The 16,489-nt window shown below is 36.5% G+C and overlaps 1 protein-coding gene across 2 annotated transcripts in view; it reads left to right on the forward strand.

The window, feature by feature from the left end:
- LOC111640617 (calbindin-32-like) overlaps positions 1–16,489 on the forward strand; it is a 34,624-nt gene that overhangs the window by 7,779 nt on the left and 10,356 nt on the right. For both annotated transcript variants that reach the window (XM_023386654.1, XM_023386653.1), the window contains exon 2: positions 16,173–16,258. In XM_023386654.1, coding sequence (XP_023242422.1) covers positions 16,173–16,258 — 86 coding nt within the window. The remainder of the gene's footprint in view (positions 1–16,172; positions 16,259–16,489) is intronic.

The following is a 16,489-nucleotide window of genomic DNA, read 5'->3' on the forward strand; positions in this document are numbered from 1 at the left end:
TTTGTATCTAAGAACCGATCCAGATTCGCTTCTCTTGAATCAAGAACAATTATCTAGAATTTCTTTGTTATTTAAAAATGATCCATGACAGCGTTTTTTAAAGCAATTTTTTGCACCTAAAACCTCTCTATAATTTCCTGTTTTTGCACTCGAAACAGATTTAAAATTTTCCAACTTCGTACCCGAAAAAGGTCCCAGGAAGGCCTCTTTTGTGTCCAAAAAAATCACTCAGAATTACGTAGTAGTGTCAGCCGCGATATCCCCTACGATGTTTACTAGTGCCAAGTTCTTAAGGAAATTAGGGCCTCCTGGTGAAAAGCAAAGCAAAATTTATGACGTAAAGGGGGGTGGGAATTCGTACAGATGGTAATTAACACCACACACCTCATACTATCTTTAGTGTTTTAAGTTTAATCTGCCTGATACGTAAAGTATCGATAGGAGTCATGATTTATATATCAGATAGGGGGCCCTAATTTTATGTATTAGAAAACACCAGGTGGGAATTTTCCTCTTCTATAAATAACATCCCATAATAAGCTATTCGGGGATTTCCACTTCGTGACTCCTTTGTTACACGTCCAATACTTGAAAACTGTATTGATCAACTATGGATATGTAATTACTACTTTGCATGTCGTTAGTGATTCATATATTTAATGACTGATGCCGTTTTAACTAAATTAACCAATTAAAAAGTGTTCTAGGGCCTGAAAGGGGCCTCGGGCCTGAAAGGGGCCTCGGGTCTGAAAGGGGCCTCAGGCCTGAAAGGGGCCTCGGGCCTAAATCGTTGTAAGCCCGAAAGCGGATTAGACTAGTCTAGTCTTATTTTACAAAAGAGTTGCTTTTTTCCTAAAAGAAATAAACTGGTGGGGGCCCCCTTTGTGTCCGGGGCCCGAGCCAGTCAAAAATGTGAGGCCCTCACCTCTGAAAATCGTAAGAAATCTGTAGATAAAACTAACAAGACTAATTCTTATATATAAATATTAAATTTGTGATGCCACTCGGTGTTTAGGGCCCGATCCGGTCATAATTGTGGGCCTAATTCTTTTCCGAAAGTCGTCAAAATGTGTAAATGATGTGAAAAATAAAAACAATTAAACTTTGGGCCCTCTGTGTCCCATACTCGAGCGCAGAAGGGCCCTAAACTTCTTTTTAAAAATATCATCTTAAGTTAATTACATTTATGCAAATAAGTTAATTTTAAATCAGAATTTTGCAATTTTTCAAGTAAAAAATGTATTTAATTTGTAAAAGTAATAAAATTTACATTAATTACACATTAAATCAATGTTTTTGTAAATATTTAAAGAAAGAAATTCTTTCGAATATTTTCTTGAATTCTTCAATTAAAATTTAGTTTCATTCCTGTTCATAAATCTCCTCTTATCTTGCTCCGGATTCGAGTCAAAAGATTTTCGAATACTTGAACAATCTTTTTGATTTATAGTCTCATTGTCCAAATACTTTGTAATTATTGTTCAAATCTTAGTGTTTGGACTGTGTTTGCGATTCTGTGGATAGTGTTGCTAGTGTTTCCACGGCATTTTCTAGTGTTTAGACATAGTTTGTATTGTTTTGACATCGATTTCTAGTGTTTGGACAACGTTTTCTAGTGTTTGGACGCCGTTTTCTAGTGTTTAGACGTCGTTTTATAGTGTTTAGACACAGTTTTATAGTGTTTAGACATCGATTTCTAATGTTTGGGCACAGTTTTTAGTGTTTGGACATCGATATCTAGTGTTTAGACGTCGTTTTATAGTGTTTAGACACAGTTTTTAGTGTTTCGACATCGATTTCTAGTGTTTGGAAGGCGTTTTGTAATGTTTGGAAGGCTTTTAATAGTGTCGATTTCTGGTGTTTGAACACGTTTTGTAGTGTTCACAAATATATTTGAATAACGGTTAAGACGTCAACTTACTGCTCTAAGGATCCGGAATCGAATCCGGCCTTTCAGAACCATTTTAGGCCTTATATTTTATGCACAGTGTGGCCCAAACGTCTGCTAACTTACCGAAACAAATGGAAATTTTATCACTGTTCTATACGGATTATCGAGTCAATGGTGCAATAATTCAATATAATGGCTTTGGAGCATCCTTAAACTTCTAATGAACTTTATAGTCACACTAACGAATTGATTTTCTTGCGGTTGCAATGAATCTTATATGTTCTCAAAGGCCCTTGAAGTGCAATGCAACTTAATAAAATGCATTTCCTTGAGATTATAGTTAACCTCAAAAGTTTCAATGGTTCCTCAAGTTTCTAACGAAGGAGTCCATCAGTGGGCGAGTGAGTAACACTACAGAACACTGGTGCCTCACACGTGGGGTTTACCAGGTTTTTTCACATGTCTAACACCTAAATAGGGACCAGTTTTTCGTACAAAGGGCCTCACAGGAAGTATCTCCCTTATATTTGATTAAGACAACGCGACACGAGGGCGATCTACCGAAAGGGGATGCTTTCTGGAAGGTATTTTAAGGGAAACTGTCTCCCATTTAGATGTTACAAACGCAAAGATAACCCGGGAAACCCCAAGACCAACTACGAAAGTTGGTGGTTTTATTCATTCGGCCACTGATGGACCCCTTGGCAGATCCCATTAAATTAAACTAGCAAAATGCTTCTGTTGAAGAACCTGAAGAGTGTTCAAAGTACTCTAACGAAATGGTTTTGCTGGGGTTCTAATGAATCCAAACTTTGTTAATATTCTTCGAGGCGCAAAGGAATCTCAAAGTACCAACAAAATGGCCCACCAGTGGATAGAACCACAGAACACTGGTCATGAATTTGCGTGAACGTTTATGAAAGTGGGTCACATTGACTCGCGAGGATCGAAACCTTCCACCATTTTTATTATTATTTTTCTTTTAATTTCGATTTTAACTTATTTTCTTTGAAATTTTTTCGTAAATATTGATTTATAAACTTGCTTTATAAACTTTATAAAGCCTTAACGTTTTTAAATTGAACTATCCGTATTTAAAGGCCCTTGCAACGCGAAGGTACATCGCCAATGGCGCATTGAAGTACCTTCACGTAAACCGAGATATACGGATTGGGGTCTCTTTTTACGAGCCGTACCTAAGGCGTCGCTCTTGTAAATTTATTTCGTTCGGTAGAGAAGGAAGGGCCTCTCGTATGTTGCATTTTAGGGCCAAGAAATTGTTGAGATTTGGTATTTGACATTGCTCGACACTAGAATATAAGTAAAGGAAAAAGCACCAAAAAAAAACCCTTTTATACCAGTTTATATTAGGCTTAAGGCCTCACGCTGCGGTAATAGTTTAGGGCCTCTTTAAAAAAAATTTATTTATAGTGAAAGGAAAAGGAGTCTCGTACCTTTATGATATATCCATCAAGTCATGAGATAAAAGGGCCTTAATCCAAGGGTTTTAATTCATTTTAGTGCCATTAATAGTGTTTTATCGTCTTTAATTTTGCCTTTTTTACATGTACATTCTCTTAAAGGATCAGTATTCAGGATCGATAAATTGTATTTTCTGGCGTGATATGAGATCGATCGGTTCATGGTCAAGAAGCTGCAACATGGAATTTCAATCTTACGAGATTTTCATCTTGTGATAAACTTTCGGTATATTTTTGCATACATAAATGTAATTAAACAATCCTAAAACTTATGTAAAATTCCAAGCTGTTCCACCAAAAAAAATTCAGTAATATAATCGAAAATAACCGAATTTCTACGGTTTAAACATCTTTGGGGCCTCGGTGTATTGTTTAAAAAAAAATAAAGCACCGCTTAAAGGATTCTTTTCTTCCCGTGGTCACTAATGGGGCCATTTTTTGAAGGCCCACCAGCGGCGGTGTGGATTAAAACTGGTCGCGGGTTCGTGCCTAACTACTAGGAAGGTATCCCTCCCGTGCGTGGTCTTATACCATCAACTTAAAAAAACCCATCGTGGGTTCAGCCTGGCCCACAATGGGGCAATCGGATGGTAAAGAACGGGGGGCCCGATCATCACCCACTAAGGAATTGTAGGCCACGATACGATGGAAATGGGAAAAAGGGGGCCCAAATTTAATCATGTATGTAAAAGATACGTTACGAAAGTGATATGCGGTTAGGGTTTCCGCGTATCGCTCTGGAACCCATCGGGAATTTTTCGTGGGCGTTAAGTCTCGAATGTGTCATGCCTCGTTCGTTTTGTGGGCCTGGCCGAACCCGTAATTAGTACGAAGAAAAAGGCCTTTTAAGATTAGATTTAAACTGAAATTTGTGGAGTGAAATGCAAGTAGGCCCTAGAATACCAAGTAATTAAAACTTTTGAAACGTTTCCTTTCTACCTCAAAAACTTTACTTTTAATTGTTTCCTTTAATTTAACTTTTAATTACTATATTGTCTTAATTTACAACTTACAACCGGACTTTAATTGTTTTACAATTTAAGAATTTCAACAGACAATTTTCTGTACCGTTTAATAATAATTTAATACAATTTATAAAAATATAAAATAAAATATTTACTTTATTTTTATATTCAATTTGATTAATAACCTTTGAACTAACCAAACCGTTAAATCATTTAAATTGGTGGACCACCGAAACCTCTGAACTACCATCGAAACCTCTAGAATCCTCTGAACTACCGAACAGTTAAAACACACGATTCTTCGAGACCTCTTAACTAGCAAATTGCCGAACCCTTCGAATCACTAAACCAACCGAATCCTCTGAACTACCATCGAAACCTCTAAATCCCCCAACCGCTAAACCACTCGAATCATCGAACCAAGAGACGAACTTCGCTATAACGCCTCCGAAATCCAACCTAACGCTAAACCCGAGTACCTCAAACAATAACGTAGTACTGAGGTATACAGGCCCGAAGTCTAATGAGCAATATTCGGGGTTCTCTGTTCGTTGGCACTATTTACGAGCGTGGTATTTCGTAACTTTTCTCCACTGGGTATGTATTTTAGTGATTGTTATTAAACTTTATACATTTTATTCACGAAAGAATTAATTATATTTTAGTATTTTTATGTTATTGGAGCGAGTGGAAATAAATTAAGCACTTAACTGCTCATAAAAGTTTTATTGTTCTCTTTATCCGGTCCACACACAAATTTGAATTTCATTTTCTAACATCTCTCCCGTGGGCACAAATACTAGTTTTAAATAATATAAAATACGCGAAAGATCAATAATTATATGCAATTTTGAAAATAGAATCCTCGATAGTGAAGCATTCCATTCTTAGTGAAAGTTATACACAGGTAACTGATACACACGTGCACAACACAAGCCCATACACACGTTTAACCACGTTCGAGGTTACTTTAAATGTTAATTTAAGTAGGCCGTATCAATTCTGTGTGGACTTAAATCAATTTAAAGCGAACTCGACTCTAATTGGTTTCTTTAATGCTCTCGCGAGTAGGGTAATCGGCTCCTGTTTAAAAATGGCCTTTGTAAAACTGATTAGGCCTATATGATGTGTAATGATTTGCATTGTGTATTCTCTAATTTCATTTATTATATCAACGTAAATGTTAATTTATTCATTTATACATTACTCCTTATTTTAAATTATTTACCGAATTGCAGTGTTTTATTACCAAGGAGGCCCTTCATGATTATGCCAATCACTATAATGACATAATGGCATTTAAAACAAATCTCAATTGATGCCAAACCATGAACGCGACAGGCTCAATTGTTGGCAAACCGTGAACGTGAGAGGCTCAATGGTTGGCAAACCGTAAACGTGACAGGCTCAATTGTTGGCAAACCATGAACGCGACAGGCTCAATGGTTGGAAAACCGTGAACGCGACAGGCTCAATTGTTGGCAAACCATGAACGCGACAGGCTCAATGGTTGGCAAACCACGAACGTGACAGGCTCAATGGTTGGCAGACCATGAACGTGACAGGCTCAACAATTGATATTACAACAATGAATTAATATTTTAAAGTTCCTTTGATATATTAAAAACCACGTTGAACAAATTTAATTACAGGCGAATTATTAAAACATAATGAAAATAACTTTAAATTTTTGCATTTAAAATGATTGATCACCTCGTTTAGAGAATAGCCCGTGGCATTTCACGTGTTTGATTGCAGCCAATATTATTTAATACAACTTCTTTCTGGAGGCTCAATAATTTCGAATCAGTAAGTTTAGTCAATAATTACGTGTCCAGTTTCCCGTGTAAAATCCTCCCAAGAGGCATCGCTCTTTGGCAGACGGCCCATGTGTTGATCTAGCCCATTAATTCAATCCGATCTAATTCATCACAGGAGGGCTCGACATTGGGATCGACCTACAAGTAATGAAAACAAAGCGTTGACCTGTACTACCTATGATAATTAAGTCTAGATCAAGCTTGAGTTCGGATCTCCTAAAGTAATAGGCTGACAAGGAAGGGCTATTTAATGGAAGGGCCCTCCGGAATTGCTCAAAACGTTCGATTATTGATTAATCACGAGAGACAGTTAAGCAACTCTCTCTTGTTCTAAGGAACTCGAACCCGGATCATCGAATAGGATGATGAGTTAACCCAGATAGGTCATGCCCCATATTGGGCCTGGATAAATTCACGATTAGTGAAAGGCCTCTTATTAGNCTCTAGAATCCTCTGAACTACCATCGAAACCTCTAGAATCCTCTGAACTACCATCGAAACCTCTAGAATCCTCTGAACTACCATCGAAACCTCTAAATTCCCCAACCGCTAAACCACCCGAATCATCGAACCAAGAGACGAACCTCGCTATAACGCCTCCGAAATCCAACCTAACGCTAAACCCGAGTACCTCAAACAATAACGCAGTACTGAGGTATACAGGTCCGAAGTCTGATGAGCAATATTCGGGGTTCTCTGTTCGTTGGCACTATTTACGAGGGTGCTATTTTCTTGACTGGGTGTGTATTTTAGTGATTGTTATTAAACTTTATACATTTTATTCACGAAAGAATTAATTATATTTTAGTATTTTTATGTTATTGGAGCGAGTGGAAATAAATTAAGCACTTAACTGCTCATAAAAGTTTTATTGTTCTCTTTATCCGGTCCACACACAAATTTGAATTTCATTTTCTAACATCTCTCCCGTGGGCACAAATACTAGTTTTAAATAATATAAAATACGCGAAAGATCAATAATTATATGCAATTTTGAAAATAGAATCCTCGATAGTGAAGCATTCCATTCTTAGTGAAAGTTATACACAGGTAACTGATACACACGTGCACAACACAAGCCCATACACACGTTTAACCACGTTCGAGGTTACTTTAAATGTTAATTTAAGTAGGCCGTATCAATTCTGTGTGGACTTAAATCAATTTAAAGCGAACTCGACTCTAATTGGTTTCTTTAATGCTCTCGCGAGTAGGGTAATCGGCTCCTGTTTAAAGATGGCCTTTATAAAACTGATTAGGCCTATATGATGTGTAATGATTTGCATTGTGTATTCTCTAATTTCATTTATTATATCAACGTAAATGTTAATTTATTCATTTATACATTACTCCTTATTTTAAATTATTTACCGAATTGCGGTGTTTTATTACCAAGGAGGCCCTTCATGATTATGCCAGTCACTTTAATAACCCTTTTTTGAATTCTAAACACGTTCTAGAATCGCTCTCCCGTTTTTTCTATCTAAAATATCATCCGGACTATCCCATTTTTGTATTATAAAAATGTTGCGGAATCGCCCATTTTTGAATTCAAATATTGTCTAGAATTGCTTTTTTTGTTTCAAAAATTATCTAGAAATGCCCATTTTTTTTGTATCTACAAGCTAAATCTAGAATTTTCCTTTTTTTTTTAACCAGAAAATTATCTGGAATTGCCCAATTTTCTCTCAGAAATTATCTAGAATCGCTGATTATTATGCCCAAAAAATGATCTAGAATCTACCATTTTTGTATCCGAAAAATGATTTACTTTTGTGTCAAAAATTATCTAGAACTGTCCATTTTTGTATCTAAAAAAACTGAATCTAGAATTATTTTATTTTTAATCCAAAAACATGACCTAGAATTGCTCAATTTTGTGTTCAAAATTTATCTAGAATTGCCCTGTTTTGCATCTAAAACTGATCCGGAATTGTCCATTCTATACCCAAAAAATTATCTATAGTTGTTCTTGTATCCTAAAAGTAATCTAGAATTACTCTGCATCTAGAACTGAACTAGAATCGCCAATTTTGTATCTAAGAACCGATCCAGATTCGCTTCTCTTGAATCAAGAACAATTATCTAGAATTTCTTTGTTATTTAAAAATGATCCATGACAGCGTTTTTTAAAGCAATTTTTTGCACCTAAAACCTCTCTATAATTTCCTGTTTTTGCACTCGAAACAGATTTAAAATTTTCCAACTTCGTACCCGAAAAAGGTCCCAGGAAGGCCTCTTTTGTGTCCAAAAAAATCACTCAGAATTACGTAGTAGTGTCTGCCGCGATATCCCCTACGATGTTTACTAGTGCCAAGTTCTTAAGGAAATTAGGGCCTCCTGGTGAAAAGCAAAGCAAAATTTATGACGTAAAGGGGGGGGGAATTCGTACAGATGGTAATTAACACCATACACCTCATACTATCTTTAGTGTTTTAAGTTTAATCTGCCTGATACGTAAAGTATCGATAGGAGTCATGATTTATATATCAGATAGGGGGCCCTAATTTTATGTATTAGAAAACACCAGGTGGGAATTTTCCTCTTCTATAAATAACATCCCATAATAAGCTATTCGGGGATTTCCACTTCGTGACTCCTTTGTTACACGTCCAATACTTGAAAACTGTATTGATCAACTATGGATATGTAATTACTACTTTGCATGTNCACGTGACATAATCCCTTTATTAAATTTCTTATAAACATGGTTTAAAATGGAAGAATCAGAGTGTAATAGGTCGAAAAGTGCCAAAACCAGAGCGTAACAGGCTTAATAATTGCTAAAAACAGAGCGCAACAGGCTCAATCATTGATAAAACCCGGAGCGTAACAGGCTCAATAATTGATAAAACCAAGAGCGTAATATGCCCTATAATTGCTAAAACCCAGAGCGTAACATGCCCTATAATTGCTAAAAACCAGAGCGTAAGAGGCTCAATAATTGCTAAAAACCAGAGCGTAACAGGCTCAACAATTGCTAAAACCCAGAGCGTAATAGGCTCAATAATTGCTAAAAACCAGAGCGTAACAGGCTCAATAATTGCTAAAACCCAGAGCGTAATAAGCCCAATAATTGCTAAAAACCAGAGCGTAATAGGCCCAATAATTGCTAAAAACCAGAGCGCAACAGGCTCAATAATTGATAAAAACCCAGAGCGTAACAGGCTCAGTAATTGCTAAAACCCAGAGCGTAATAGGCCCAATAATTGATGAAAACCCAGATCGTGACAGCTTGCTAATAATGAATTAACAATTATTTAAGTGGCCCAGTTAGCTCTTGATCATCAATAAGGCACTAACAATGTTACAGTTACAGTATTTGACCTGGGTATCGAGAAAACTTCGTAAACATTTCTTACAAGTTATTCCGTTGTATTTCTATTGTATTGAAGAAAAAGTTTTAATTTGTTACATTTTGCTATTTAGAAACTATAATATAAATTTTAACACTGTTTTGGGTTTATTAATTTGGTAATGACCTCAAAAAAACTTACACGATGTCTTCCGGACTCTTCTTATGTGAAACCGTTCCTTATTTAGGTGTTAGGCACGTGAAGAAAATCCGGAAAACTGCACGTGGCCAGCCAGTCCTTTGGTAAGGCGCAAACACGCGACCGGCTCCAGTATTCGAGTGTTTATCTTCTCTACCCACATTACCCACCCTCTACCCACCATTCTTCTGGTGGGCTTTATAATTACTGGATATTAGCGAAACACGGGAAAAAACACAATATGGCTCTCTTGTTATAATAATCCTACCGGTAAAGGTTCGAGTTCTATCTTTATAATTTATCGTATGTAATTTGGGATGGTAATTTCATCTTTTATTCAGGCTGGTCATTGAGAGTTTGGCTCTCAGGAAGCATAAATTTGGCTCTGTCATATAAATGTTACCATTAAAAACAGTACCATTGTTGACTTCTTATAATCCATAAGGGTGCTGCTTGCAACTGTAACCGCTGGAGGAAGAATCAGTATATCAGGCCTGCCATTGTTGCTTCTTTATAATCCATAAGGGCGTGTCCTCTTGCAGATATGGAAGAAGAATCTGTGTCGACAGGGCCTGACATTGTTGGCTTTGTAAGCCATAAATAAGAATGTGTCCTCTTGTAGATACCTGGAAGAAGAATCAGTATCAATGGGCACGAAGCCATTATCTGCAATAATCGCTCGAAACCACATGGGAATGGGGAACCGAATTCAATTTCTGTCCCAAAAATCCTTATTTTTTTAATAAATAACTATACCATAAACTATTGTCCGGCATCAATCAATTACCTTGGCTATTAAAAGGCAGGTAAACTGAGGTTAGACATATTGTTCGGTTTGAGCTGTGGGCCAATCCATCATGTCACGAGCAGATGCTTTCGGATATACCACAATATCGAATAGTGTTATTGTTAACCAAATTTCCTGACATTTAATCTATTAAATCATAATTTATTTTAGAAAAACCGAATCTATTTGTCACAGGCCAAGCCTTGGCCAAGAAACGTGGTCTTAATCACGTTCCTCCCATTACAATTTTGCGCCGTTATAATTAAGTAATTAATTTAATTAGTCACGTATTAATTTTAATTATTAATCAACCCTTTAGTTTTTCTTTTGTTCGATCTTTTTCCCGGTTTAGAGCTACTACAACAAAGAAAACTGGGAGGAGGAGTTCACCTTAAGAAAAATCAATTTCCCATACTCTTGAAGGATTTTACATTCACATTCACACAAATCTGGGTGACAATAAATTTTGAAGGGCCTCTGGAGCTGAAAATTAAATGTTTTTGTTGATTTCTTTTATCTGGCGGGCCCTATTATAGGGCATAACAAGGCTCGGGATAAACCAACTGAACACGGGCTTGTGCCCGAGAAAGGAGTGGCAACATGGAGTTTTCACAGAAAGGCCTCCCAGGAGGCACAATCATCTTGACAAATTGCTCTTGAGTGGCGTTGCCTTATCTTAGGCCTCATCATATACAGAGGGTCCATTAAAGTGTACTTATAATGGAACAGTTGAATGTCTCCTTAAAATGTCACTGGGTAGAATCGTGTAAGGAAAAATTGGAAACGTAACAGATAATTTACAGTTGAACAGATAAAACACATAAAAAATTGAATTGGATGGATGGGATAAGGCAACGCAACACCTGGGAGATCTGCCAAAAAAGGGATACTTCCCAGGAGGACTTCCCATAGGAAACTGGTCTCTCTACCAAGGAGAACTTTCTATGAAGAAACTGACCCCGATTTAGGTGTTAGACACACGAAGAAAACACGTAAATCTGAGCAGCTAATCGGGTACGAACCCGTGACCAAGTATATCAGTGTTCGGTGCTTTTATCCACTCGTCCACAGGTGGAAAGGGGGGGGGGGAAGAAAGACTAAAAGATAATGACGTTTAGAATACGCGAAGAACATCTGACCGATTGTCTCTCTCACGTGACCTCGATATAACGAGGACAACAATGCAATCAATTTGTCTCCCACTGAAAAGAAGAAAGAAGAGCTTATTCGTGTCACGCTATCTTCAAATTGATATTTCTGAAGCTAAATAATCTAAATTTTTATTAAAGAAAAGGATTTTTAATATATTTTTATATTTGATTAAATTATTTATCTAATGAATTTTCTAGTAGTTTCGTCCGTCTTTCCGTCTGTACGTAAATCCCAGATAAATATTACATTTAATTCTAACTTTTTGTACCTGTACATCTTGAAATCTGTGGAATGCTCTCTTTGGCCCAAAAGTCAGTTTACCTTCCAATTAACCCACCGTATTCGGAATATGGGAAAAAGTCCTATATCTCGGTTAAGTGACTTTTGGGCTACTCCATTTTGAATTGTAATACAATATATGACCGAGATGTTACAATCGAACCTCCCAACGACGGCCACCTCTTTCTTTTTAAAAAAGTAAAATACAAATCCTTGGATTCGAACCAATTAGTGACGAGTATAATTAAGTTGTACCACAAAAAGTATTTAAAATAAAAATTTCTTCTTGATGGATGAGGTAATTAATTGTCTAGAAATTTCTCAGAATCTTTTCATCATCATTTACCTTAATGTGAATTATATACCACGATTTATACTTCGTACACACGCAACGTACGAAGGTACACACTTGAACGTACAAACCTCTACGTAGAAACACCCTAAATAGCGCCACTCTCGTAAAGCCAACACCGCCAAGTATCAAATCGGGATTCCTCCATTGTTACAGCCGAATAAAATAACTTTAAAAGTCCCAAATTCAACCTTACGCCTTTACCTCGTTATTACGTATAATCCTTATCGCTTGGGTCACTTCGGTTTAGCGCCACACTTGATTTATTGCCAATATAAAACGGTTTCTGTTGGGGGTTTTCTTTAATCCGGGACAGTTTCGTCCCTCCTCTAGTACATTGCAATCGCGACGCTAAATCGAAGTTTCCCCCGTGTATTGTGTACTCGATACAATAAATCCTATAATCGTTATAACGCGCCACTGATAAATGACTAAATCTTTGTCCAGATGATCCTGCTGGCCCCTTCCTATCTGGATGTAATGTATTTATTTATCCAGCGGCAAGAAGGCATTCGAGAACACAGGATGGTTCGAAAGTCAGTTAACCCAAACACTAAATTCCTTTCTTTTTCGAGTGCTTTATTATTTACAAACACGTTAAACAAGCTACAAGTTAGGGCATCGCGCTACGAGGGGCCTCCCTATTCTCGAAAAATTTAATATCTGTTATTCGTGGAGATGGAAGGGCCTCTTTGTGTTATAATTTAGTTCGTTAATTAGGGCAAAGCAGCATATATACATCAACGGGTATCGAATTTTGATGATCTTCGACATCCATGAAGAGTGGAGTGATGAGGAAGACAACGCAACACGTGGGCTAATTTTCTGTGAGAAAAGGGCCCCCCTATTTAGGGTGAAGAAAACCCCGAAAAACTTCACGTGGCCGGCTCGTCGATCGGACGAGAACCCAAAACCTACTATTCTATTCGGGCCTATTTTACTAGTGGTACTCAGGCCTGATTGAGGCCCCCAAATGGGACGTAGTACAATGCCCTCGACTCGTACTGTTCATGATAAGTTATGGAAATGTTAGATGGGGTTTGAACTAAAATCTTCACCGACTTTCACGTTGAAATAAGGTCTGGGTCGTTCATAAATGTAGGCCTCTCTAAGAAAACACCGAAACTTTACATCACTTTCATATAAAATATTAAATTTCGAGAGGCCCTCTATGCCAGAAGCCCATTGCAAAGAGTCCTGCTGGCTCTTCTCTACAAGAACTTATGGGCTCAGTTATTACTTTTTACTTTTGTTGAGTTTCTAAGTTTCTTCTTTGTAAAATGTATAATATAAACACTTTGTATAAATCTAAGATATAAAACATTAAATTATTCATTTATTTCTTACAGATTTTGAATTTCTAGAACAGATTTAATAGACATTTGAAGCCGTTTAATGATCATTAAACAGGATTACATAAAGATGTTTTAACTAATGACGATTAAACCGTGGCCAGCGATTAATGAATCCGTTCAATGATCATTGAATGGGATTACATAAGGTTGTTTTAATTACTTATTTAATATAATTAGATCATGCATCGTTATTTAATCACCTCTTTTATGGTTATTCGACCATTGCATCGTCATTTAATCACTTGTTAATGGTAATTAGGTTATTGCATCGTTATTTAATCACTTGTTTAATGGTGATTAGGTTATTGCATCGTTATTTAATCACTTGTTTAATGGTGATTAGGTTATTGCATCGTCATTTAACAGCTTGTTTAATGGTGATTAGGTTATTGCATCGTCATTTAATCACTTGTTTAATGGTAATTAAGTTATTGCATCGTCATTTAATCACTTGTTTAATGGTAATTAGTTAAATGATGGTGCAATTGTAAAATGGTCATTGTATGTGCTTAAAAATTAAACATATTTAATAATTATTGATATAAAAATTTAAACTATTCTAAACAGATTAAATGGGTATTAAATTGATCCAGTGGAAAAAGTTAATTAAATAATTATAATTAGAGAAAATCAATTTTGAAATTAATATATTTGTTAACATTTACGATAATTCTTGCAATATATAATCACGAATTTCTAATTGATCGATTAGAATGAAGATAAATTAGAGATTAGAGTATTTAATTATTTAAATTAAGCTTACATTTATTTATATATACTCTTCTATAGGCCTTACACGTTATAGGCTATATACCGGGCCCTATCACCGAGTCTTTTTACTGTAGGGCCCGATAAATCTCTGTACGGTGAAGCCTGTTATCGTGGCCTAGCGATGCATTGAAAAAATAGAATCAAGACTATATGGTGGATGAAAAATAACTAGGCATTGAGAAATCACTGTAATTTCTATATTTATAAGGAAACTGTGATGAAAATTATTCAACGCATACCATATTAAGTGGAAATACGGATGCATACCTATAAATTCAATTTAGACACCAGTACCATCTAACAACGACACGTTTTCCTCATATCGTGACGTGGATGGATGGCCATTTTTCTGTATGTCCGCAGCTGAACCTATTGTCATTTTAACTTCGAATGACAATTCTTGATTGTTTCCGGACAGACCGTGGCACGATGTACTGTACCTTCACCGTGCGCTGCCATTTCTGCATAGACACCACCTCGTAATGTGTGGCAATCTGCGTTCACTCTCAAACAGACGAGCGGATGGTCATTTTTGTTTGGCCACTACGCGTGCAGTCTCTCTCGCTTGCTGTCCACATCACCGAGGAAATTATAAGATTATATTTATTGCTGTAGATGAACACATATATTTTCTATCTTTTGCATTATTATTACAAAAATTATAATGATTTCTAAATGCCTAGTTACTTTACACCCACACTGTAGAAAGGATAAAATGAAGACATGTACTTCAAATGTGGGGCAAAGGGGAATTTTGCAAACAATATAAGAAAGAAAACACTTTGTTTGATTGCACATAGTTTACAGGACACACTCAGAAGACAGGGAGTGAAATATCAGAAGGTAAACAACCAAGAGAAAGGATAAAAGAGATGTTCACTTGATAAGTTTTCAAAGATATTTTGAATTCAAGAGACAAATTGAAGGTTCAAAGTAGTGCAGACATATCTCAAGAGCTTTGACAAACCAATTGGAAGAGTGGAAGCACTTTAGAGGAATTTTTTTGTTTTAACAGAATCACTAAATATTTGCTGCTCTGTGGGTCCGGGATCGACTGCCTGGATTTTCTACGAGTACTGGCCTATGGTTTAGGGCCTCACACTTTTAAATTTATTGTTATCTAGTGGAGGAAAGGGGTCTTTACAGACGGCCTTGTATCCGCCCTAAACACACCACAATATACGAATTGCCTACGCTTGTAAAATCAATAAGTACAACGAACTCGTTCAAGAAGGGAAAGCGCATGTGAAAGACGAATTAAGTATTCGATGTGTCTGTAGTCCTTCTTCTACAGGTGGTATCGTGTCTGTATTTATTATACAGGTGGTATTGGGTCTGTAGTCCTTCTTCTATAAGTGGTATTGTGTCTGTAATCCACACATTGCATAGAATACAAATCTAAAAACATTACATTTTAGTCACATCACACGACAGAAAGCAGCAACATTAAATTCACGTCATAAACAAAATATCTTTGAACACAGCTGTACATACTAACAACATATAAATAAGACGAAAGAATTGGCTTTTAATAACTACTGTCCATCTTCGATCCAGAATATCGCTTAGCATCTACATCAACCAGGCCCTGTCACGAGGGTACCGAAAGGGCCATCTGTCAAGCCTTCAAATTTACAGAGGCCCCAAAAACATGACTTTCTATTGCATTTCCCTGTGTTTTTAAGAAGACAAAAATCTTTATTTATTTATTTTATTCTAAAAGTTTACCTTTGTGTTTTTTTCGTTTTAATATACAGGGCCTCAAAAATTTAAGTGGCTCGGGCATAAAATTAAATTTTAGCTTTTTTTTAATACTTTATTTTAGGTAATGGTTTCATCGAAGGGAAGGAGCTCGATAACTTTCTTAAAGAGTTTGTTTCTGCTGTCACAGGAGCAGATGCTGCGCCTCAGGTATGTGACATCACCACTTTAAAATATAATATGTAACTGATGACGTATAAAATAAATTTCGGGCCCTAGGCATAACCTATGTCTCCCTCAAAAAGCCAACAAGTTTGTTACTTCGAATAAGCTTCACTAATGGTGACAAATATAACAAAATGATCGACTTTCTGAAGAGCCTAGGTTATGCCTAGATAATTACCTAGTTTGCCTAGATCTATTTAAACGGAAAACTTCTTT

This window comes from Centruroides sculpturatus, unplaced genomic scaffold, assembly GCF_000671375.1.
Source record: "Centruroides sculpturatus isolate CEXI.00-Female unplaced genomic scaffold, Cexi_2.0 scaffold1393, whole genome shotgun sequence".
Taxonomy (NCBI): domain Eukaryota; kingdom Metazoa; phylum Arthropoda; class Arachnida; order Scorpiones; family Buthidae; genus Centruroides; species Centruroides sculpturatus.